The 26517-nt window shown below is 48.1% G+C and overlaps 1 protein-coding gene across 1 annotated transcript in view; it reads right to left on the minus strand.

Annotated features, from left to right (window-relative positions):
• Rptor (regulatory associated protein of MTOR complex 1) overlaps positions 1 to 26517 on the minus strand; it is a 337753-nt gene that overhangs the window by 234842 nt on the left and 76394 nt on the right. Inside the window, exon 3 of the mRNA XM_076869269.2 lies at positions 23237 to 23319. Within this exon, the coding sequence (XP_076725384.2) occupies positions 23237 to 23319 (83 nt within the window). The remainder of the gene's footprint in view (positions 1 to 23236; positions 23320 to 26517) is intronic.

Genomic DNA, 26517 nt, shown 5'->3' on the forward strand with positions numbered 1-26517 from the left:
GAATGGCACTGAAGATGAAACCCGAGGCACCAAGAGAGGACTGGGGCAGAGAAAGGGAGGCTATCCCACGGGGCTGGCAGGAGAGCTGGGACCAGGGACCACATCAAAAGCAATTTTTCTGCCCACTTGAAGAGCTGAGGCTTTGTCCTGGAGCCAAGGAAAAGCCATTAAGATGCTTTAAGCAAACCAGGAGCCCTCTGAAACAAAACCTGTCACATCCTCAAAGAGGAGAATAAGAGCCACACATAGGAATTACAATTTTAGGGGTACACGTTGGTTACCACACTTCAAATACACAGAGAAAAAGCACAGAATTCCTAAGTACCTCCAGGAACACAATGCAAAGGTGAACCTAAAGCAACAGCCACCCAGGGCACTCGACACCACTGGCACAGCAGAGACCAGGAAGCACTTGTCATCCCACCAATCCAGGCAACCTGATGCAGTGCCTGGCCACACAGGTGCCCTGGCCATATACCTGTCTTGAAACCCTGTGAGAATAAATGTCCTCCCTGCTGAGCTGGCCATGACTGTGGAAGGCCCGGGCTGAAGACCACCACACACTTGCTCTGGCCTCCACAGTGCAGAGACAGCCAGTCCCAGTCTCGATGAGACTTGCAGAGGAGTCCATGGCTACCAAGGTGTGCAGCTCTGTGTGACAGGCTCTCAGTTCAGGGTCACACAAGTGTCCAAGGCCTGAGAAAGTTCCCTTGCCACACGTGCCACTTCATATTCTATGACCTTTAACTAGATGTCTCTCTTTCCCTGAGTTCATGCTTATGCAAAGTTCCTCTGACCATCTGGCTGACCTTCCAAATGCTCTTAGCTCAGCCCGCGCCACAAGTGACCAGGCCAGAAACAGAGCCCTGGCAACTGCTGCCCTGTCACCTGCCCTCAGGAGGCTCCGTTCAGAGTCCACGAGAGGCCCTGACATGTCACCCAGGGGCACCCAAGGCTTGCTACACTTTCTCATGGAGCAGGGACCATATCTTTCTGCTGACGCCTTCCTAACTGACACCCATATCAACCAGGGCAGTGACTACCTATTCTGTAACTCACATCCCTGGGAAATTTTAGTTAAATTCCATTCAGCAGTCACCTGTATTCAGCCAGTGCCCATCTACCAGAACTTTCTGCATCAACAAAGTGGACAGAGAAAGTTACAAGTTTTCACTGACACAAGCCCCTTGCCCCACACTACAACAAGGCTGGCTAGGCCATAGACATCCAGAATCACCTTGACTCTTAGTTGAGCTGGAGTACAGAGTCACTACCCATGCTAAGTCCCAGACAGTAAGCACATGTGGTGACAAAAGCACCAGGGAAGGACTGGCAAAGACAGACAAAAAGCCCAGCTTCAACTTGAAAATTAAACTAGCAACAGCACAGGAGCAGAGGCTGCTCCTTCATAGATGGCAGGGAGAAGGTGCAGAAGACACAACCCCAGGGCTGCACCACCACCTGACACAGAGGACTCGGGTCTTCTCCACCTGGGCCTCCTCCTCTGCTGCATCCTTCTGTTCTGCAGGCCTCACCAGGCAAAGCCAGACACTGTGCCCCGGCCTGCACACTGTGCAGAGGGAGCAACAGCAGGCTGTGTCTGGTCCCAGGTCCAGCCTCACCAGACATCGTGGCCAAGGGAGTCTGAACTCAAAATTTTTGTGTATTAGAAAGAAAGTAATGAAAGCCAGGCACAGTGGTACACCTACTGTCCCTGCTACTCGGGGGGCTGAGGCAGGAGGGTGTCTGGAGCCCAGGAGTTTGAGGGTAGCCTAGACAGCACAGCAAGACCCCATTACCAAAACAAACAAAAAAAAAATTACATAAACTATCACATGGTGCCTCATAAACATATTTAGTTTTTATTTTTATGTTAAAGTTAAATAAGTTTAAATTAAAAATGACTAGCAGCTTCACACAGGGGACAGCTAAAGAGCCTCACAGCTAGCTAACAGAGACAGAGAGCTTTCCCCACACCTCAACCTGGGCAGCAACCTAGAGATGAGCGCTGTCCTTACCCTCGTCACACAGATGGAGAAACCAAGGTGCAGGAGGGTCCCATGGCTGAGCAATGGGCTGGCCTACGCCCACCACGCTGCCTCCACATGGGGTAGTGCCCAGGAGAAAGGACATTCTCTTATTCCGGAAAAGCCATCCACTGCTCTGTGCCCCCCAGGGGGCGTGGCCTCACTGGCACTGAGAATCCTTCTCAGAAATGCTAATAAGCAGATCAAGTCAAGGCTTCAGCTACTTTTTCCAAATTTACAATACCAAACACCTGCAGGGGGAAACCCACAGGACATGAATGGCAAAGTGGCAAAGATGAGCTGCAGCCACAGAGGCAGCATTTGGCCCTGTGGCCTCCAGTGTGGCACTCTGTCCAGAGTTGCTGGCCCTCCTCCAAAGTGCAGCTGTCCCCTGCTAACCTCCATGGCCCCCAGTCCTGCCACAGGGAGACCCTCTCTCATACGCTTAGTCTGTACTGGGTTGTGGCCCAGACTCTTCATACTCAGAACCAATGCAGAAGGGACAAAGAAAATTCCTAAGCAGATCCCTTCTCTTCCGGGTAAGTGGCGGGACTGTAGAGAACGAAGCACCCAACTTCAGACAGGCTGGTGCCTAGGCCAGCATGCAGGTTCTCTTCAGTATCTACCCACCCTTGCCCAAATGAGAAGCTTCCATCTTTTTTTTTTTTTTTTAATTCTATAAATAGCCTCATGTCACTCAGGTCTGCTTTTGCTGCCAATTTATGAGCTTTGGCACCAAATTATGAAAAAACTTTTTTTTAAGTTTCTGGAGTTTCTGAATTCCAGTGATGGAGGTGGTACTGTAGCTAGATGGTAGAGCACATGCTTAGCCTACATGAGGCTCTGAGTTCAATCCCCAGCACCAAAAAGTTGGTGGGGGAGATGTAAGTAAGGAACTGTACCTAACCCTCAATTCTACTTTTTGACTGCTCTTTCTGAATCCACATGAAAGTGCCACAAGTCACTTATCATCGATATTCTTAAGGGAAAGAATAGAGTCTTCCATACGTCTCCCTTCCTGCAAGGTGAGATGTACTTGCAATGGCTGGAGTCCCACAGCCACACCGGCCAGCTTCTGCTACTCTGAAGATCTAGCACGCTCCCCTGAATGACTGCTTCTGGATAATCCTTCAGTGAGTGAACACACTCCAATTTTATTTACACTGCTGTTGTTTTTTCCCCTGTAATTCTCAGCAAAACATTAAAGAGATCTTAGCATGATCATCAGGAAGAAAAAGAGAACAAGTTCTCCCACAGTATCTAAATCTGAAGAGACTCCTTCATTACTAAGGAACTGCTCAAAAACCTATTTGGTAGTATCAGCCCTTAAAAAAAAAAAAAGATAAATCTACTAATGATTATATTTTAAAAGATGCCATGGAGTCAATATAGAAATGAAAGCAATTATTGGAACTCAGCCAAGTATATTTAACACTCCAGCAGCTACTTTGAACTTAACCCTACAGTTAGGAATTAGATAATGATGGCCTCCCTGACAGCCAGGGTCTCTGAAGCACATCACATCTTGCATGTTACTGTTCTGTTCCTGCGCTGTCAATCGTGAGTAGGTAATTTCACAGGCAAACAGAATGACTAAGGGCCAAAGAAGACAAGAAACCAAGACTGCCAGGTGTGGTGACCCATCTGTAATCCCAGCGGCTCAGGAGGCTGAGAAAGGAGGATCGTGAGTTCAAAGCCAGCCTCAGCAATGGCAAGGCACTAAGCAACTCAGTGAGACCCTGTCTCTAAATAAAATACAAAATAGGGCTGGGGATGTGGCTCAGCGGTCGAGTGCCCACAAATTCAATCCCAGAACCCAAAAAAAAAACAACACTAAAACTGCACACAGGGGCCCTGGAAGTGTGTCGGCTGCTAGAGTGGAGTTCATGGCCCCTCAAAACCTCACAGAGTCCTCCATGGGGACTTCTGAAACCATCCCCTTACATAAGCAGCCTCTTCAACACCTGTTCTTTTCAAAGGGTTAAGCCACTTGGACTTGCAGTCTCCTTGAAGGCATGGCTGAAAGGCACATGCACACATCAGGGGTCCAGGGAGGGAAAAAAGAAACCATAACCAGAGAGTGTTGCAGGAACGCCCTACACAAAGATGCACAAACCTCACTACCTAGAAACTGCAGGAGTCCCCTGCTCTGCAGGGGTGCCAGGACATGGCAGGGGCTCCACAGTCAGGGCCTCCTGTGCAGCAGCAGAGGCCCAGGCACTAAGGAAAGGAAGGGATACAGGAGAGGTCAGAGAGGATGGGCCTAGAGAAGGCAGGTAGAACATGGATCCTGGGGGACAGCAGAAGTGGTCTTTTAGCCCCATGGCCAGAGGCCCTCTGGCTCATCATGGGGGCAACAGGGCCAAGTCAAGGCGGATAAGTCCAAGGACACAGACCTTTCTAGGTGGAGAGAGAAGAAACAGCAAGTGCTCCTCTGTAGGTGGGTCTGGCCCCTGACAGAGCAGACCCCGTGGGGGGACGGTTCTTAAGAGAATCAGGTACACGAATAGGAAAAGGGGTGAAGCCAGTGACCGCAGCCCCAACAAACCCACAAGTGTAGTGTGCTACTTGTGCGTGTCCATGCACCACACACACAGCAGTTTGGAAGGCCGGGTGTGCCACATCTGGACACAGAGGCACCTAAGGTCTGAGCAAGAGCTGAGGACACGTCCACAATCACACAGGTGACAACTTTCACCACCCCACTGCTCACTGCAGAGCAGAGAAACACGAAACCCAACACACACAAGAACTGCACAGCACACCAGAGAGACGCCTCAGGAAAAAGAGAACGCGTAGGACAAGAGCCAGAGACTGCCGCGTGGTGGCCATGGCCACTTACCGCAGCCATGCTCCTGAGGGAGTGCCCTTCAAAGTTTGGAAGACGAAAGCCTAAAGGCAAAGAACAGCAGGAAAGTGAGTCTGGAGGGTCTGCACAAGGCAGACCAAGGACAGGTGGAGACGAGAGGCCTGGTGAGGCCGGGCAGCAGCAGGAGGGGCAGGGACAGTCTCAAGCTGGTGCTCTATGCATGGTGGTTGCAAAAGAAGGCGTTTTCAGAAAAACAGCCTTCCCGTGAAACCTGGGCTCCTGTCCCCAGGGGGCATCACTAAACAGGCCACCTCATCTGACAGATGAGGACCATGATTATAAGTCATTCTTTAGAGCCCTTCCAGACCTAAAGCCATCTAGTGAAGGGTTGAATTCCACTCAGACACAATGCATCTAAAACACCTAAGCAAAGTGACATGAGGCACTGTCACAATCGTACAACCTGGGAAAAGAAGCAGGCCTAGAAAGGTACTCAGAGATCATACCCCTGTGAGCTGGAGGAAGAAGGATGGACTCTGAGCAGCTATTGAACAGAGGTGAGGGAGGGCCATGCCAGTCTGAAGCCTGGTCAGCTGGTGTGAGCCACAGTACTGACCTTCCATGGAAGGGCTTGGGGTCAGCAGTACAGGGCAGAAACAGACTTCAGGTCACTTCAGGAATGACCTACTGTACCCAACAGGGACGAGGCTCAGGGACTGGCAGGCACCACGGGGCTACTGTGTGGAAAGGCCTGTGGCAGCAAGCATTCTACAACTCAGGTCCCTTGGATGCCCGGGGGCAGAACTGGATATCAGAACAACTGAGCCAGGACAGCAGGCAGCCCCTGGACCGTGCCCACTGCAGGCACACACAGCACAGCAGCAGAGGCCTGGCTGCAACAGCCACTGAGGCAGCTAGACAGGTGCTGAGCTAACCTACAGCACTACCAGGCTGGGAGCCTCACTCCCCTATCAATATTCAATTTGTCATCCATAAACTACGGGACAGGGAGTGAAAACTGACATTTAAGATAGTCATTCTTCTCTGAGATCAAGAAAAAAAGCACTTCCAAAGCTCGGCTCAAATGTGGAGAAGCCTGTCTGAGGATCGCCCTGTCTACAACCGCTCAGATGGAGCTCTGCCTCTATAACACCAAAACAATAGTCTAGGAAGATACACAGCCAGGCCCAGCACCCAGCCAGACAGCAGAAAATGTGAAGCATTTTCTTTTGACAGAAGTCTTCATTTCCTCTTTCAAATAAATGGAGGGAAGGAGGCTCTGCGAGTTGCTTTCAACCTTTAAACAATGTGCAGAGAAAATCAGGAAGCTGTGAGTGATGATCCTGTGAGTATGCAGGCATGGGAAGGGCCAGCCCTTCCAACTCAGGTCACACCTACTGAGCCAGACAAGTCCTTCCTCCAGCAGCCAGAGCACAGCCCAGGAGGATGGCCAGGGCTGAGCTGGCTAAAGAATGAGCGCATGCCAAGGGGAAGGCCTGAAGAGCTAAGGCCATCTCCTATCAAAGGCCTTGGTGCAACACCAAGGTCTGCTGTGAACACAGATGGGTAGAACCTGGTCCTTGCAGCTTATGAATATGATGGAAACTGAACTCAGTGCTATATAAGGCTGCTCAGATGCACAAGAGAACAGAGTTAGGAAGAACCTCGGAAATTATCAGGTGCAATTAGCAGCATGCAACAGGGACAGAGGCCAGTGTGTTTAGCAGGGCCACCCTTCCTCCCCAGCCCTCAAACATCCTGAACCAATGGGAATGGAAGGAGCTGAGCTGCCACAAGATCTGATATCTGCACAGGAGGACTAACCAGGGCAAACTGCCTTTCGAAGCAGAGCCCTGTTCTTCATGACTTCCTGTGTCCGTGGCACCATGCTCCCACCTGCAGGCTCTCCTCGTGCTCTTCTGTGGGGAGTCCTTGAGGACTCCCCAGCAACCTGGGAGGTCAGCCTGTTTACCACCAGGAACCCAGTAACAAAAAGCCCTATTTTCATGCTCACAATTACACTGCTCATTTCACCTTGATCTTCCGAATTGCCTCTGCGATCTTGCGCTGCAACAGCAATTAGTGTAAAGCAAATGAAGGGGCCTCCGCATCTGTCCCAGGAAACCTGAAAGAATATTACAATTCCCTCTCATTTGTCAACAACCTGTTATCTCAGCCCAAGAGGCAGAGCCACACAAAGGTCGTGGGCTCAAGGACACACTGAAGACAGAGAAGGGCTTGCGAAGAACAAGTTAGGCAGAAAGGACCACAGAATAGCTTTTAAGTAAGAAGATAAGTGAGTCTGTCCATCTTAGTCCCAATGGACAAGAGAAATAAACCTTGAAAATTACATGAACCTGTAGGGAAGGAAACCCAGTCCTCATTTAATGCCTACTTAAGCATCTGCTCCTTATCCACACAGGCTATGAATATAGAGCGAGCCCTGGGGGCCTGGTCCTTGCTGCCCCTCGCTAGAGTGCCCCAACAGCCAAGACAGCAAGGACTTGGTGGCACATCCCAGAGCTGCTTCCCCTGCCAGTAGCTCTTCTTACTTTTTTCCCACTTTTTACTGGTGCATTATAGTTGTGCATAATGGTGGGATTCACGGTTACTTGTTTGTGCATGCACACAATACAGCAACACAATTTAGCTACATCATTCCCCCAACACTTTCCCTTTCCCTCCTCTCCTTCCTCCACCTGGTCCCTGTCCTTTCCTTTACTGATCTCCCTTCAATTTTCATGAGTTCCAGCCAATTTCCTACCAATGACCTAATTTCATTCTTCTTTGTAACCTAATAAAACTCCATTGTGGACAGAAACCACATTTTCTTTATCCATTCATCCATTGGTGGACACCTAGGCTGGCTCCACAGCTTGGCTGTTGTGAATTGTGCTGCTATAAACATGGGTATGTGAGTATCACTGTATGTAGTATGCGGACTTTCATTCTTTAGGATAAATACAAAGGAGTGGTACAGCTGGGTCGTATGTACCCAGAGGTTCCATGCTTAGTCTTCTGAGAAACCTCCATACTGATTTCCACAGTGGTTGTACTGATTTACAATCCCACCAACAGTGTCTTCTTCCCCCACATTCTCTCTAGGATTTATTTTTGTTTGTATACTTGATGACAGCCATTCTGACTGGAGTGAGATGAAATCTCAGGGTAGTTTAGATTTGCATTTCCTGATTGCTAACAATGGTGAACATTGTTCTACATTGTTGGCTGCTTGTATTTCTTCTTTTGAGAAGTGTCGTTTTAGTTCATTTGCCCATTTATTAATTGGGTTGTTTGTTTTTCTGGTGTTAAGTTTTTGAGTTGTGGGCTGGGGATGTGGCTCAAGCGGTAGCACACTCGCCTGGCACACGTGCGGCCCAGGTTCGATCCTCAGCACCACATACAAAGATGTTGTGTCCGCCGATAACTAAAAAATAAATAATAAAAAAATTCTCTCTCTCTTTCTCTCTCTCTCTCTCTCTCTCTTTAAAAAAAAAAAAAAGTTTTTGAGTTGTGTGTGTGTGTGTGTGTGTGTGTGTGTGTGTGTATATATATATATATACACACACACACACACACACACATATATATATATATATATATATATATATATATATATATATATTCTGGTTGTCAATCCTCTGTCAGAAGAGTAACAAGCAAAGATTTTATCCTATTCCGTAGATTTCTGCTTCACATTTCTAATTGTTTCCTTTGCTGTGCAGAAGCTTTGTAACTGGATGCCATCCCATTTATTAGCTCTCGGTATTATTTCCTGAGCTTCAGGAGTGCTCTTGAGAGTCCTGGGCCTACATGCTGGAGTGCTGACCCTGTGTTTTCCTCTAGGAGTTGCATGGTTTCTGGTCTATTCCTAGGTCTTTGCTGCATTTTGAGTTGACTTTTGTGCAGGGTGAGAGGTAAGGATCTGGTCTCATTCTTCCACTATGGATACCTGGCTTTCCCAGCACCATTTGTTAAAAGGCTGTCTTGGGTTGGGGATACAGCTCAACTGGTAGAGTGCTTGCCTCACATGCACAAGGTCCTGGGTTTGATCCCCAGCACCACAAACACACACACACACACACACACACACACACACACACACACACACAGGCTATCCTCTCTCCAATGAATGTTTTTGCACCTTGGTCAGGATCAGAGGCTGCAATTATGTGGGCTCATCTCTGTGTCTTCTATCTGTACCACTGAAGACCAACAGCTCTTCTGACTTGCTATATCCTCCCTTCCCTGCACACCTAGAAAGCAACAGGCTGTACCAGAAAGATTCACTCACACCTATGGAGTAACCCAGCAGAGACTCTTCTATGTCCTGGCACATGGAGCTGGCTCTGGGAAAATCATGCCCTATTAATGATGCCCCAGCCATAGAAAAGGCACTGGGCAAATAGCATCTGCCGCCGTGCACTTCAGTGAGTGTACAGATGCCAAGTGTGACTGGCACAGCTACACAGCCTTCTCTAGGGACATGGTGTGAACATGGCCATGACCCTTTGGGGCCTCTCACTGTCCAAGATTATAGCCTGGGCTCTTTGATGGGGCACTGCTCTCAGCTCATCCTGTTGGCTCTGCCACTAAGGATCCCATCAGGCTCTGCTCCGCTGTGGCAAGGATCACATCTGGTTTTGCTCCCAGAGGTAGAAGCAAAGGATGACCTGATAGGCATTTATGGGATGGTGAGCATAGGAACAAGAGCCTATTTCCTGATAAGGCTTGGGATTCTTTGCTAGTAGGAAGAATCTCTAATTTCATATTCACAGCAATTAGCAAAGTATCATAATTTTGGCAAAGAATTCTTAAAATTTTGTTGGATTGAATTGGGTTGTGAAGACTGTCATCTCCTGTCCCTCCTGAATGCTGACCAGGGTTGAGACAGCACTTAGGACTCAGGGTGGCTGCACCTGAACTCACACTCCCCATGCTCACAGCAAGACACCAGTGATAGGGCTGGGGATGTAGCGCGCTCGCCTGGCATGCGTGCGGCCCGGGTTCGATCCTCAGCACCACATACAAAGATGTTGTGTCCGCCAATAACTAAAAAATAAATATTAAAAATTCTCTCTCTCTCTCTCTCCCTCCCTCTCTCACTCTCTCTTTAAAAAAAAAAAAAAAAAAAAAAGACACCGGTGATTAATCCCAGCACCTCTGCTAATCTCTATTTCCTTATGTCTTCAGCAGGCTTGGCAGAAAGGAGAAACAGTCTTCTCAAACTCTAGCAGGAGAGACAGAATAATATATATAATTTATTTTCACAAATTTGGAGAAAGGTAACCTTTTTAGGTAACACCAATTGACAAGTTTTTTGTTTGTTTGTTTGTTTTTGTTTTTAATATTTCACACTAAACAGACAGAAGAAATGGCTATTCTCAGGAGAGTCACTGAAGATAAGAATGTGTCCTCCCTCCTCAGCCTGCAGATCCCCCTCAGGAGAAAGAAGGCAGGGAGACAGGCAGGCGGGTGGTCTAAAGGTCAGCAGACAAGCACATACTTCCCATAAGGGTTTTTCTAGAGCTGTCAATAGTTTATATTAGTTTTAAAACAAGAAGAGTGCTTAGGAGGCACCCCACAATGAGGCAGGGTCACAGACTGGGAGCCTCCCCTGTGCTCCTCAGGAACCCTCTCTGGCTCTGAAGAGCAGAAGCAGAGACGCGCAGGGATGCGTATGAGGATGACAGGGAGCCTGGGGAACCCGCCTGTAGGCAACAGGGACACCCTTGATTGGCACTGCAGAAAGGCAACAGTTACCTGCTTCCTGACCTCCTTTCAAATACAATGCAGAGGAAAGAGAAAGCAGGGAGGGGAAATGTGGGTCCCCAGCTCAGGAACACATAGGGATTTTTTTTCTTTTGAAAGGCACCGTCAACTATCTGTTTAGACTTAAAATTTACAAAAGCATATTGTTCACCTTATAAGAAAAATTCCAGCTCCTCCTGCAGAACCAAGGGCTCTACAAGTCACCTCAGGCGTTCTGCAGTTAACCCCTGTGGTTATAAAAGTCCATCTTCCAACTAAGCCACCTCCAGAGTGGAGCTCCTATGGAGACCTAGGTCTCCTCATTCCCAGCCCTCTCCAAGCCCTCTGAGGAAGATTCTGAGTGCTCAGGGCTTCTTGGAGACCAGGTAGGAGGGGAGGAGGCAGGAGAGGAGGGATAGGGAGAAGATAGTGGCTGTCCCCCCTAGCCCCCCAGCACTGAAGCAGAAAATGATTCTTTGGGGTTTGCTTCTGTTACTCAAACTGGGAACATATAAGCAGACACCACTGGCATACTTGTGCTGGGCCCTGACTGTGGACTGGTGTTGCTACCAGGAAGGACAGAAAGGCCCCCTACCCCTGTCCTTTTTAGAGGCCACCAAGACTAGGCATGGTGGGAGGGAGACCCACAGTCTGCATCAACAGCCATACAGGTGTTCTGCTCCTTGGCCATCAGCCACGCTGCAAGGAGCACACTCCACTCTGCTGTCATTGGGGGTCCCCCACAGAGCTGTGGAAGCTGGGGAGACCAAGGCAGCCCAAGGCAGCCCAGACGAACCTCCACACAGGACTATGCAAAGCACACTGTGTACAAGCAGGCAGCAGGTCCCAGGCACCCTACAGAAAAGCAGGGAGGCTGCAGCCCAGTCCCACAAGGCCTCCAGAAGACAGGAGGCTATGAACAGGGTGGGCCCCGGAGCTTTGAAGACATAAGTCACTTCTGTTTCTGAAGGCAGTCAGGGTAAAGCAACTATTTGGTCACCTCCTGAGCCAGACACCCATGTGTATGCTCCCACTGTGCGCTGAGGCCCCTGCCAGAACTGTACCGTGAGGTGAGAGTAAGTTGCCAGCTCACCTAAGCATTCATCTAAAGTCAACCCAACATCGCTGACATTCATGTTTCCACACCTCCAGCGGAGGGGGAGAAACTGCTCCTGGGCAGTGCCTGCTTGGCAGAGAACAGGGTGCCTCTTGGCATTCTCTTCCCAACTTGGAGCTGCCTGCACAGGGTTCCTGGAGACACACGCTGACCTGCAGCCCCAAGCCCAGTTACTCAAGAGGACGCAGACATATGCCCACATGGTGTCTTACCCAACACGCACAGCAGCCTGATTCACAACAGCCAAAATGTGTGTCTGCAGGAAAATGGAGACACATTCTGGTTTATCGGACAACAAAGCCACTTGGCAGTAAAGAGAAGCAAACCACCCACATAGGTGACAGCATGAAGGGCGCTCATAGACACTATGTGGCTGCAAAGAGCCAAGTAGAAAGCAGCCAGCGAATGCTCATCTGCCCAAAGCCCAAGGACAGGTCAGACCTGTCCAGAGACGAAGGGCTTCCAGAAGGTAGGCAGCCTTGGCCAGGAGGCACTGCCTACGAAGGGCAGGAGGGCGCCTTCTGGAGGCCAGAATGTTCTTTATCTTGTTTTCAGTGTATTAAACAGAATTGCACAACTGCCAAACTCAAACCAAATGCTTAAGGTCTGTGCAGTCCACTGCAGGTACGTGACATCTGAACACGGCTGGAAAAAGTGTGCAGACGGCTACTGGAACCCCACTCACCCAGGACCCATACAGAAAGTAAGACATGTGAAGAGACATGGAGTACATCAACAGAAAGTAGAACAGACTTGGTGCAAGTCCATCCCTGTTGTCCTGACTATGGGCCTGAGGACCTGGTGTACAGCACTGTGCATCTCTGATGCACAAGGCAGAGCCACACACCACAGGATGCTCAGCATCACTAACCACAGCCATCGCATCAGGGCCATGAACACAGGGCCTGTGCTGGGGAACCAGGAGCCCTGTGAACAACCTGACAACCAACAGGCGTATCCATGCACCTTCTGAAACCCATGGCAAATGGCAGGGAAAGAGACAGACCCCTCTCCCACAGGAACACAGCCTCTATGGTGTTGAGCCAGGAACACGTGAAAAAATCCTCAGGAGCGAACTCAGGAAGAAGCAGGCCCCAGCCATGGTGGCAAAAGCCCAGTACAATTCGGTACTCTCCCAGTCAGAGTTCCACCAGGGAAATGGCCACAGTGAGGTAGGGCTGGCCAGGAGTGCACTCTGGTCTGGGCGGCCCCTTGCCTCCTCTGAGGGCCTGAGAGGCTCCTCAGCCTGCTGCCCCTCCTTCCCTGACTGACACCTAGAGGGAATCCTGTGTGACCCACCATCACCCCTGGTGCTGTGATCCAGAACTACCCTCCCCTCCCCACTCACCTAGAACCCATACAGAATATGAGAACAAGTCTCTTCAAATAGCCCCCAAATGCTAGCACACCAAGTGGGCCACAGCCCAGCCTGACCATCCGCCATCTCCACTCCTGAGCGTGGGTCCAGGGTTGACGCACATAAGGCAGCACAAAGGAGAAGCCTGAGTGGGTGGGTGAGCAGTGAGCACTGGCTAAAGAGGATGAGGGGACACAGGGCGAGGAGAGGCAGAGAGGGGGATGCAAGGCAGGGAAGGAAAACACACCCATGAGTGGCCGGGGGGTGCAGGAGGGAGAAGTGGCTGGGCCAGAGCTCAGATGCGGCCCTGTTTTTACTTGCTTTCAGTAGGTGAAGAACATGGCGATCCTTATAGGAAGGATGATTTGAGGTGGTGTTTGGGGGCATATAAAAAGGAAATGGAAAATGAGGGCGCGGGTGGCTGGGAGGCAAAGGGGGTTCCGGGAAGAGATGTAGGAGAGTCTAAGGTATCATCAGCTCATCATAGAGCTCTAAGCTGTCCCATCTCTGCTCCTCTAAAGATGTGGCTGTGATTTCCACTAGACAGTCTGTTTTCTCATAGACTGTAAGGCGTCAAGGACTGTCTGCTGCGTCGGTGTTTCATGTATCACTGTGGGGGAGATGTTCAACTGGAAGCTGAGGCGGACACGCGATAGAGTGACGGTGAGCCGGGAGACCATCTAGTGTTCTCACTCTTGACTCACGCAAGGGGAAAGCTGAGAGGCTGAGGGGCTTGAGCTCTCCTAAGGCTTCTCTCCCTGGTGTTCAGGAGCCCACTCTGCTGGGCCAGCTTCCCCTTGGAGCTTGGGTTTGCATGTCATTCAGGGCACTCTGTGCGCCCGACTGTGGGTAGTGTGGCTTTGTGTTCTGGGGATCTTTGGGGCTCTTCCACATTACAGACTCCCATCTGCAGGTTCGAATGCTGTCACTGGCACTGCACAATCAGGACTCAGAGTCCCTCCACAGGTGGGCCTCACGGCCAGCTGTCATGGCACTGAGTTTACATGGCATGCACCATGACGACTACAGCAAAGCCATCAGCAGCCAGGGGCAGAGACGCACACCTGTGGATCCCAGGTAGGTGGGAGGCTGAAGCAGGAGAATTGCAAGTTCCAGGCCAGTCTGGGCAACTTAGATCCTTTCTCAAAATAAAAAAGGCTGGAGGTGCAACTCAGTGGTAGAGCATCCCTAGGTTCAAGCACCAGTATAGGGGCGGACTTCCTACTTTCACCCTACTTACAAAGTCTATTTTACAAAACATCTTCCTGTCCTTGTAAAGCCTCCAAGTCTTACTCAGAGTCCACCAGCTCAAACCCTTCCCAACGAGGGTCCACAGAAGGCATGTTCAAATCACAGAAAGGTCCCTAGTCAACCCCTTTCTCTATCTACCTCCATTTAAAATGCAAAGAATTCATGCCAGCTGACCAAATAGAAGCACACTCAAATTTAAATAAGCAACATAGAGCTAGGAAAAGAAAAGGATTTCTAATCTTCAAAAATGACACAAACTCTGAGCGAAACTGAGTTAAAATGCCCATGACAAGCTCTGCTGTTTTCATCTTGATATTGGTAAACAAAGTAAAAGGGAACAGGCTGCCACATGGGGCCCTCCTGCTCCATCCACTGGGCCTCTTGAGCCAGCACAGGCCCCATAGGGCAATGCCAACCATGGAATAACTCAGCATGGACTTCTAACCACAGCCTCCATGTCCTGGAGAAGGGTCAGGAAAGAAGGCAAGAAATGCAAAGAAGACAGGCAGGCCCCACACTGAAGCCGCCCAGCCTACCACGCCGCATCCTGGCACAGAGGCAAGAAAGCGGGTAAAAGCAGTGGAACAGTATACACAGAAGTCCCAACCTGAGGCCTCTGCCTTGCCGTCCCCTTCCTTCTCTAAGATGACATGGGAGGGACAGATGTTTTAAGTCACTTGCCTATTATTCAAGTAAAACATGATCAGGATTTTTAAATGTAAGGTATATGGCACTCACCCCAGAATAATCATAGTTTATTCGGGGGTCAGACTCTGAAGTCAGAATAGAAGATTCAAAAAAAATTTTGACCCATCAACACAGCAAGACATCAAGAGATGAGCAGAAACTGAGAAAGACCAAGGACAGCACTGGCTCCGCTCTCCCCTCCCACAGTCACTGCAGGGGACCTGAGTGAGCAGAAAGGCAGGCTACCAAGCTACCACTCTACCTACTTGTCTATCATCCTATTGTCCACCAATCCTTCCACCCATCCACAGGTTTACCGAGCTACGTACCATCTACTCTATCCACCTAGCCATCCATCTACTTCATCCATCCAACTACCTGCCCATTCAGACACACACACACACACACACACACACACACACACACACACACTAATTTGATAAGCAGAAAGAGTTGACATCTATCAGTTCTATATGCATACATGAAGAAAGTTGAACAATTTTTTTTTCTTTTGTACCTTGCTTGTTGGACTTCTTGCCATCACCGAAGTTAAGACTCAGAAAATTTGAAAAGTTTTGGAAAGAGGAGTAGAAGAACCCCTTGAGAACATTCTCAACTTCTGTTTACTGAGTTACTCTTAATTTTGAGTTACTTCCTTTTCTGGGGTTAATTATGGTCATTTATATTTTCCTAAAAGTTATATATCTCATACAGATTTTCCAACTTATTTGCAAAGTTCTACAAAACATTCCTTTATGGCTCCTTAATCTCCTTAAATCTTGCATTATTTCTCTTTAGTTATCAAAGTTTCTCCTTGGATTCTTTTGGTAGGTAAAGATTTTGTCTATAAAATAAAATTTATAACGAAAACTCCCACATAAAGATGGAATGCGGTTTCTTTTCAGCAGTGATCTAGAGGTTCTGGAAGTAGGTAGTACTGATGGTTGCGCTAAAACTAAAAGCCACTGCACTATACAATTATTTTTAAGAATCCTACACTGTGTGTCACCAACATGTACATCCTTTTTTTTTTTTTTTTTAAGTTGTAGATGTTTGGGGGCTGGGGTTGTAGCTCAGTGGTACAGTGCTTGCCTGGCATGTGTGGGGCCCTGGGTTCGATCCTCAGCACCACATATAAATAAATAAAATAAAAGATCTATTTTTTTAAAAAGTTGTAGATGTACAATGCCTTTATTTAATTTATGTTTATGTGGTGCTGAGGATGGAACCTAGTGCCTCACTCATGCTAGGCAAGTGTTCTACTGCTGAGCCCCAGCCCCAGCCCAACAAGTACATCCTGATGCTTCCGAGGGAGGTATGCAGAAGCCTTGGTGAACACCCAGAGGTGAACATTTGACACCTGGGTCCCTGCAGAAGGCAAGCATCATGAAGCTTCTAAGGGGTTAACCCTCCAGTCCACTACCAGTTACCCCTGCTTCAGCACTTCCTCATTTGGCTGCAGTGTGATCTTATGACTCCTCTCGGTAGCATACAATAAGCATATGGGACACAAATCAGCATCCCAAAACGTTTCTCACTTCTGCCTCCTGTCAGCACCTCCAGACCTGGCCCTGGCACCTCCTGTCCTTCAGGGCCATTTACCCATCACTCCAGACCACAGCCCCCCAGGTTCACTACAGAGGCCCAGCTGCAGTTCAGTGCTCAGACTGACAGTATGGGGTCCCGCACACAGACCACTCCCTTGATAAAAGAAACAGGAAGAGAAGGCCTTGCTAAGGACAGAACTAAGCCCTATTTCAAGCCAGCAACAGTGTGCATAAAGGAGTTTGATTAGCAGAGGAGGGGTAGGAAGCAGATGCCCAGGGAGAAGGATGACGTGGGACACAAAAGGTGGTAAAGGCAAGAAAGCAATCCTCTTGGGCAGAATGTTCTGGAGTGGCAGTGGGCACCTCTCATCTTGACAGTGAGAAAAGGAGGACTGGGAAGCAAGGGTCTGCCACTGCCACCTGGGCCCCTCCTGGTGCAAACACACGAGTCACTTGCTCTCCCCACTGACCTTCAATTTACATTTGCAAATCTTAAAAGGTCCAGTAGTACTGTGCCAAAGTGACATTTCTAGGAAGTAGCAAAGCCCAAAGTGAACACGTCCATGTCTGGCCATAGCTGCTACTCCATTACCCCACCTCCCATGCCAGCACAGCAGCAGAAAGGACCCCCATCCTGGGGAGCTCCCTGTCAGGCAAAGGCACATGCCAACAAAGGGCGGGGTGCAAATGCTCACAGCTCAGCATGGCTGTGGGCCTGGAAGAAGGAGGGCCACCGACTGAACCAGCTGAGAACAGTTCTGTTGATGTACCACTAAAAACAGCACGAAATTCTAAGTGGACAGTCATGAGCCCTGCCAGCTGCCCTAGAGCGCAAGAGTCCAACAAAGAGTGGCAAAGAGGTGCGCCTTCCCAGAACAGCTTAAGGGACAGACATCACAGAGCGTTCACGTTGCCCTACAGGCCAGGCACTCTCCGGACAGTACAAAAGGAGTCCTTCTTTTCTTGTGTTTTAAAATGTGTATGGTTGTTTTAAAGAATTTACAGGTGGTGTCACTAAGCTGCTGAATGGTGACTGAGACACACCTGCACGCTCTCCTAGAAGGCAGCAGGAGGGATTCCTGCAGAGTCTAGTATAAACTGGTTTTCAGAATGTAAGCTCCTCTTCCAGGAGGCTGCTCCTACCACAGCCTCTGGGGACCCGGCAAGACAGGAAGCGCGTGGGCAGAGCTGACTAAGAAGGCTCCCAGCTCAAGAGCATAATTCAGAATCCTCCCTGAACACAATGCGTGGAAAAGCTGCCAGGCGAGAAGGGTGGAAGAGAGGGCAGAAGATGAATGAAAGATGGAGCATGATTAAGGCCAGAGCAAAATTACAAACGAATGGTTGTCACCAGTACAGTTCTTCACATCTGGGCAGGAAGAGCTAAAGAGAGCAGTCAAAACATAATGGTTAACCCCAAGACAGCCACAAGTCAAGTCTACACGGTCATGCAAACTTCACGAGAACAGGATGCCAAGTGCTGCGCACCGCTCCTGAACTGTGTCAACCATGAGCCATCTACCCACAGCTCTGCCTTTGGCTAGGATTCCTTATTTGCAGTTTGTCACAAAAAGCAAACAGGTGCATGAAGCCTAACCTCGAACCTCAGAGAAGGAAAACCAGGCTGGCAAAGGCTAAAGGAGGGGGAGCTGTCCAGGGCTGTCAGCCAGACCAGGAAGACAATGCTGTGACAACATCTTGGCAGCACATCAGGGGATGATACCCACACAGGAGCCCACTCGCCAGCTGAGCTGCACTGTCAGTTTGGACTAATGTTAATGTGCCTGTCCCAAGCAGAAGGTACTGTAGAGTGACAGTGCACACTGGAGTGCCGCCCAAGTCCTACAGAACCCGTCCTTAGCTTCTTCCTACATTATCCATACCTGACTCTGAAAATCCTAAGAAAAGAGAGAGCTCAATTACGGGTTTTTACTGCACCCTGTATAAAATTTAATCCAGAACACTGGGATAGGGGTATGGAGCCAAGTAGGAGAGCTAGTGATACTGATAGCTACTGCTCCGCCCCTACTCCTGCCTCCAGAGCAGGTACCCAGGACCTGTGGATCTCGGGAAAGATGATCAGCCCAGGAAAAGCAGGAATCTAAGAGACCCCCAACAGCAGTCTCCAGGGCCCAGTCAGGACTGGTCTGAGAGCATGCCTTCCTAACCCTGGCTCTCTGTTCCTCATTTAGCAGCCACTGATCCCTCCTCTAGCCTGGGCAGGTCCAGCAATCACTTCACTGCAGGGGGAGAGTGGGAAAGCCTAGACTCCAGCTGTCCTTAACTACCACCCCATGGTAATACAGAATTCCATACAAACACCAGGTTCTGCCAACAACTCCTACCCAAACCCAAAGGACAAGCCTGGAAATGCCCAAAATGGAAATGAGAGTGTGGGTGCCCAGCCTTCCAGGGAGCCTCAATTCATTCCATGAGGCTCAAGAGGTATGTGAACAACTCCACACCGAGGGAGGAGGGCTGCTCATACACTGGACCCAACGGTAGTTTCTACTCTAGTGCTTTGTTGGAGAGACTTTTCTCTGCTTGGCATAAGGATCTGAAAAACCCATATTTATCTAGTAGGAAAATAAAACTTTCATTCCTTGACCACAAATCATCTCACAGACCCAGGAAGAACGATAAACTGAAGAGAAGCTAAAATCTGAAACCTGTTCAGTGTAATCCACCTGTTCAGTGTCATCTCAGGTGTAATGACCCCTAAGAATTGCTGGGCATCTCAAGAGGCACTCAAGTGGACAGTCAGTGCCTGCAGACCCTGCAGCTACTGCAGAGGAAGGGCTGTCTTCACCACTCATGGCTGGTCAAGAGGAGCAGGGCTCCCAAGCAAAGGGCTTCACGACCAAAGTGTCTTGCCACTTTGATGGACACAGGGACTTGCTGGTGGCCACCTCAGATACTCAGATACCTGCCCACAGTGGAAGTGTCACTTGCTTGGTAAATGATAACTATCCCATGTGAATGTATAGTTTTTTTAGTTGTTTTGTTGTTGTTGTTGTTCTTTTTTTGTAATAAGGTACTTAACCACTGAGCCACATCCCCAGCCCTTTTAATTCTTTATTTTGAGACAGAGTCTCGCTAAGTTGCTGAGGCTAGCCTGAAACATGAGATCCTTCTGCCTCAGCCTCCAGAGTTGCTGGGGATATAAGCTTGCGCCACCATCACCGTGCTCAGCATGAACTTGTTTTTAAGCCATCAGAAAAATGAAACTCACCCGAGCAGAAGCGTGAGGCCTTCTGCTCCTGCTTTTGAAGAAAGAAGACCTAGTGAGGGGGCTTCTTCCTGTTGGCCACAACCCCCAAGAGTTTGTTGGACAAACTCTTAAAAGGATAAGTTCTTCACTGTATACGCCCAGCTTTATGAGCTCCTACTCCCAGCTCCCAATAAAACTTTTGCTTGAGGCTCATGATGAAATGAGGGAGGTTTTACTGCAGAATTTTCAGCTGAAACAACAGTTGGCATTTTTCCTTCAATCTTCTGCAGAACACAAATTTATGTACCTAAAGGTAATAAGGCAAAGTCTTAAATTTAACAGAAGAAATATTTTACCAGTGGTAAACTGATAAATTATTTAGAAAAGGGCTCAATCAGCCAGGCAAGGAAATCAGGGCCAGATAGAGTCTGGCAGCCTTCCAAAATAAATATAATCGCTATGGTTCCTCTAAACTTCTTCCTGAACCCAAATCAACCTTATCAAAAATATCTAATTTTGAATATTCATAGCTAAAAATGTAAGAGGAAAGAAGTCTGAGCATCCCAGAACAAGTAAGGAAATCATCCATCTGCAGGGCAATGCCCAGGGGCGCTAGGAGGCTGCCCGGTATGTCTCCTGCACCTCCTGGATAGGAGCTATGTTGAGGTCAACAGGCCCCCTCTCTATTCCTACCCACAGCAGTGTGGAGGCGGGCACCAATTTCAGCAAACATTAATGAAAATGACCTTATTGCAAATTGCCCGACCTTTGTGAGTCTTGCAATAAAGCACAGAGAAAGAGAAAACCAGATCTATGGGTCTTTACATCAAAGGTTTAGGAAATTTAATAACGTCCCCATTGTTTTGTTGCAGATGGCACATCAACCTCTCTTTATTACTGCAGAAACTCAAAAGCCCTGCAGAGTACAATAAAGCAGTGCGTGTTTAGCTTTGCAATGTTTCAAAGGACCCTGATTTACACTGGGATCAAACACCTTGTGCCCCATGCAGGAGCCTGGTAATCGCCTCCAGTCTGGTGCAACCCTGTCAGGCAACAGGAGCAGCACTGATGGATGCCAGGCCGGCCTTGCTCTCTTCTGCAACCCACATGAAATCCTATGAATGGAGGAGTGTGCCTCGTGCAGCAGGGCAGGCACTGTCCTCACCAGGTGCTCGTGGCACAGCCCCACGTTTCACACCTGACAAAGGGGACTTCAACCTTAGGCTTGTTTCTGAAATAGACAGGTGTTAAAACGGTTTGTAGTGGGAAATTTTAGAACATTTTTAGCATACTTACAAACAAATGCTGAATAGTAAGTATGCTTTATGCTTTGGCTTGCTGAATGCAGGAATGGATGCAGGGAAAACCCTACTTGGTTAGTACACACAGCTTTTTGCTAGGCTGCAGCCAATACTTCATTCAGATTCCACTTTTTGAACCAACCCTGGAGGAATCCCACCTGCACTGGCAACTGAAACCTCTTTCTAAACATTCTAAAATCTTGAAATAGCCTCCATCTTACTGACCCTTCAAACTCTCGCCTTTTCAAAAAACCAGATTGCAGCTCCAACAGAGCTGCTCACTTGAACCAATTTCCCAGCTGAGGACCTCACCCTCTAGACCTGCGTCCACCGTCCCAGAGTGGCTACGCTGCTATCCCATCTGACATGTGATTCCACCTGCTATCTCTGTCCAGCATCCCTTCTATGTACAGTGTGCCTTGTCTTACACCACAAGGCCTCCTCCAAATGCCAGGGAAGAGAGTCGCTCTTAGACAGAAACTCAGAATTAAAAATAACAATAGGTCCTCCTCTAGAAGATTCCATTTGCCAGCTGGACCATCTGACACCTGCCAAGCTAAACTAATGATAAGGCTAGCAGTAATCAACTCTTAGCAGTCCAAAACACTGTGGATCATACCAAATTAAATAAACATTGACATCCTGAAATATCAAACATGTGTGTTACGAAAAACTACCTTTTCTTGTGAAGTAAGCCTTTAAAAGGAAGAAAGTAATAAAAACAACAAAGAACAATGGGAAGACCTGAATGTATCTGATTACATTAATCCAAAATCACACTCTATCTTAAACAAATATACCCAGCAAAACACAATCACAGAAAGCCAAAACCAGGAGCTGCCAGAAGCAGCTGAGTCAGAAAGGGCTTTCTTTACATTCATACAATGCTAGCAGCTTCCAACATTGGTACTCTGACCCACTCTCCCTCAAGTGCAGTCTCATCTTGCTGAGATCCTCCAAGAAGCTTTTCTCACTGAAATACTAAGCATCTCAACTATCTTTAAAGGAATGCACACCATTGAAATCCCTCCTGTCCTCATCCAACCCCTAAAATGGGCTATATTCTCAAGAAAAGGGCTATAGAATTTCTCTAGAAACCATCAAGAGGCAACGGATTTGAGAGAGAAGAAAGCAAATGCTTTAGGCGCATATCAAAATAAACACTGAGAATCTGCCTTCCAAAAAATAAAGGTCCATTATTATTGACTTGACCACAGGAAATGCAAAGCACAAAGGCATAGGACTGTTTGCTAACAATGAGTCACCTGGCCACCAGAGCTAGAGCAGGAATGACAGCAGGCCCTGTTATTTGAAGAATGTGAATGGTAGATAAGAAACCCCTAAATTCCAGATTTGTGGAATAAACATCCACCAATCAAAGACATAGCAGGCAAGTGTTCAGCAGGCTCTATAAGTCCATTGTTTCCAGGAGGCTCACAGCCCCCGACCTAGTGGGGTGGGTTTGAAACCCAGTTGGGGTGCACAGCCAGGCCCCCTTCCTCCCAACACTCCTGGCAGGTGATTCCAGAATCACGCCCTTCCACAAGCATCCCAAGTTTCTGATTTCCTAAGAAGTTTATAAAGTCCTCAAACCATTTAATGAGAAAGGACAAAAAAATAGGTCTTTGGGTAGTTTACAAATAACTACGATCTTAAAGGCAATTAAACACAGTTACATTCTGTGCTGCTTTTCTTTAAAAAGAAAAAACCTGTAAGATATAAGCAACTAAAACACACTAATTGGTAGCTAGCTTCCTAAAGAGCCTGCCTTCTGAATCAAAGACTAAGCATATGATAGGTGTCAGCCTTTAACGTTGGGTGCTTTTTCCTCCTATCTAAAAACTGAAGACTGGAAGGATAGCGCTACCTGGTTATGGAAACTACATTTCCTGTGCAAGATAAAAACCTTGATTTAAGAGTAATATAAAGGATTTTTTCTCTTCTAAATATTTAGGGGAGGGGGATTACACAAAATAGTCTACGCCAAGCATGACTCAGCAACATGTACGCCGCCGTCAGAAACCACACCAAAGCACACCAGCAGGCAACAGTGCCAGACAGGCCTGCAAGGAGGTGCCATCCCTGGAGAGTCTTGCTTGGATTCAAAGATGGCTTGAGACCAAGCAATTGAAGTTTCCTTGTAAGAAAGAAAAAGAAGAACAAATACAGCAGACTTACCCTCGGCTGCCAGTTCTCATACTGCTTCTGTAAATTTGCACCAATGGTTTCCAGAGCTTTCTGAGGACCCATTGACAAAGGATCTGTGGGAGCAATGAAAAGGAGAAAGTTCTTTAACAGGCATTTCCTCTGCTGCCAAAACTTCCCTCCCCAGAGCATCCTCTTCCCACAGTTCACTTCAAAGTCACCACTGCAGCCTCAGGTCTATCAGCCAGCATTCATGGAACTGTGAGTGTGCCCAAACCAGCTTGCTACCATGCTCACAAAAACACCGTTATTAAAATCACCAGCACAGTGCTTGCTCTCCTCCAGCCCTGCTGGCCTGTGTCCCTGCACCTGCTGCTTTCTGGTACTCTGCTTGTCCTACTCTCCTGCTCCTGTCCAGGATCTGTCATAAAAGGTCTGGGTTGCACCTCTATCAGGACAGAGACCTACACAAAGGAGTCCTCCGGGGACAGCACAAATTCGTGTTCAGACCACAGCTCTCTGGTGTGCAGGGACAGAAGAAAGAAAGAAAAAAAGAAAAAAGAACGGGTAAAGGGGTGGCACATTCTAATAATTTCCATCTGTACTCTTGAGTTCTCCCACAAAACCCAGCCTTGCACACACACGTACATCTGTGGCTCGTTGCTTACTTCCCGAGTGGCTTCTGGCACTAGGAACTCCAAGCCTGTGGCTCTCAAACTTGTCTGTGACTGAAGACCCCAAAGAGTCTTTGTTTATGTGGCTGCTTCTTTCAGTGTTTACTGTACTAGAAACTAAGATGAGAAAATTTTTCCTATTTCTTTATTCATTTTTCAAAGACAGTACAAACCCACTATATTTTAACATGAATATTTCTGATGAAAAATAACCATGGTTTCTCAAAAACCATTTAGTAAGAAGTGGCACAGCACATTTCACAAGGTTCTTTAGGGCTGAGTTTACCAGGTGGGAGCTGGCTCTCCTGGCAGGTTCTGCATTTGCCCACATCTTCCCACGGCCCCACCTCACAGGAGTCACCACCAGAACAGGAGGGACCCTAGCTTAGCTAGGCAGGCTTTCCTCAGACACTACACCAAACTCCAGGGGCAGCAGCCTCTGTGAGGTCAGTGTGCGGCAAAGTCTAAAGCCATGGCAGTGGGTACCTAGTGGCCACCTCTTCCACAGACTCTGCATCACCGGGCACTGTCAACCTGAAAAACATGGGCTCACTGTGCAGTACACCTTACTCGCTCCCTTCTCTGATGTTTTCAAACACCGCCTTCACTGACTCCTCACATCTCACCATTAGTCCTCCAGGGCTGAGAAGCCACCAACTCACAGTGGCAAACACCAGTTTTCAAATTCCAAATTTTTTTTTTTAATTTCACTTGTTTATTTATTTTTTTTATGTGGTGCTGAGGATCGAACCCAGGGTCTCGCACGTGTAGGCGAGCACTCTACCACTGAGCCATAACCCCAGCCCCAAATTCCAATTTTTTTTTTGTTTTAAAACTTTAAAATTTATCACTAACAATAAATACTATCAGTTGGTCTACTTAATGTGACAGGCTCATTGCATTCAGAAATGTCTCCTTCAGTTGAACACCGCAGGCCAGGAAGGGCACTCACGGCTGCCCCTGCAGCAGCTCCAACACCCACAGCTGCGCTTCCAGAGACATCCCAATACAGCACAGTAAGTTATGGAAAGAACACATTTGACAGATGAACTTTCACAAAACTAATATGTTTTTCTGCTTTATCAAGGGCAGTCTTCATTAAAAACTGAATTTTTTTTTTTTTACTTGCAAATGACTAGCAGCAAACAAAATGACAGCAAAGAGCTGCTGACCCTGCTGGCTCCAGTGGTCTTTACCCTCAGGGCCTTCCTAGCCACTGCAATCTGTCATAGGGGACAAGAACATCCTGATGTCATCATAGAGTAGGTCTCATCTTGGAGACTTACTTTGTGAATGACTGCAAGTTTGTTTTCAACAGAGATTCTGGTTGCAAATTTGAAAGCAATCTTGCAAGGGAACAGATCAGACTGCTAGACAAGGAGAACGCTCCTCTCCTGGAGACTCCTTCCATAGGTGATCTGGGCTCCCTCAGAAACCAAATTCATCACTGCCCACCCTCGTGTGTTCAATCTCTCCCACAGCAGAGCCCCCATGGGCTCCGACTCACATTCAGAATGCACACTGCATTCAGAAATGTCTCCTTCAGGTGAACACCGCAGGCTTGGACAGTCAGAGTGTAACAAGACCTCGAAGCACCAAGCAGCTGTCCCCACTTGCACCCTCAGAAGCAACCACTTCACTCCAGCAACCAGGGCCTCTGACAGGGCCTCTGTCAGGGCCTCCATCCTCCTAATCCTTCTACACTCTCTGATCTTAGCAGTGGATAGGACTCTTCCCTCTTGCATACATACCCCGACATCCCCTGCCCCTATTCTTCCAAAGTAGCTACACCACACATACAGCAAAGTCATGCACTGCACTCTATGGGGCGTCCCACAGGTTCCATGCCGAGCCTGGGGGCATATACCACAGCTCTGCCCAACTCCCCTCCCAAGCAGCACCTTCCCCACCTTTCCTTCAGCTAGCCTTTCCCCCTTCTTGGCCACCTGCTGTAAAACCCCACAGAATGAGAGATTCCTCTTTGTGCAAAGTAAATGGCTCCCAAGGGGGAGCCTGCAGGAACCTGTGGGCAACAGCAAAAGGACTGGCGCCCTGTTGTCATGTCCTCACAGACACAGGCTGAAAGCTTCACTAGCTTAAAACTTCCCACATTTGCCCAAAGAAGCTCAGTGAGCCATAGACAGGATAAACCCAAAGGCATCCACATCTGGACAGGCCACAACTACACTGATAAAACTAGCCACAAAGAAAGAGCCCAGGAGAAAATCAGATCACAAACTAAGGGTCAAGAGTAAGGAGAGCTCTGGACTGCCTAATAAAACTGGAAGCCAGTCAAAACAGGGCAACGCCTTCAAAATTCTCCAAGAAAGCAATTCCATTCAATTCTGAGGGAGTGAAAGAGAGGTCTTTTCAGACATGCAAACATGCAGAGTCTGTATGTCACATTTCTTAGAAATGTAAACCATAAAAGAAAATAACAAGGACTCCAGAAAATGGGGGTGGGCATTAAGAAGAGCTGAGTCCCTTACAATAGGTCTGGAGACCAAGCAGTCCAACAGGAGCAAGAAGAGAGGTTAAAAAACAAAACTAATAGATATTTGAACATTGGAAAAATTATTGTAACCTCTGGCAGACGAACTGTCATACATGTAAAAAATAAAATAAACTCATTACAGGTTC

Source organism: Callospermophilus lateralis, chromosome 11 (genome assembly GCF_048772815.1).
Source record: "Callospermophilus lateralis isolate mCalLat2 chromosome 11, mCalLat2.hap1, whole genome shotgun sequence".
Lineage (NCBI taxonomy): Eukaryota > Metazoa > Chordata > Mammalia > Rodentia > Sciuridae > Callospermophilus > Callospermophilus lateralis.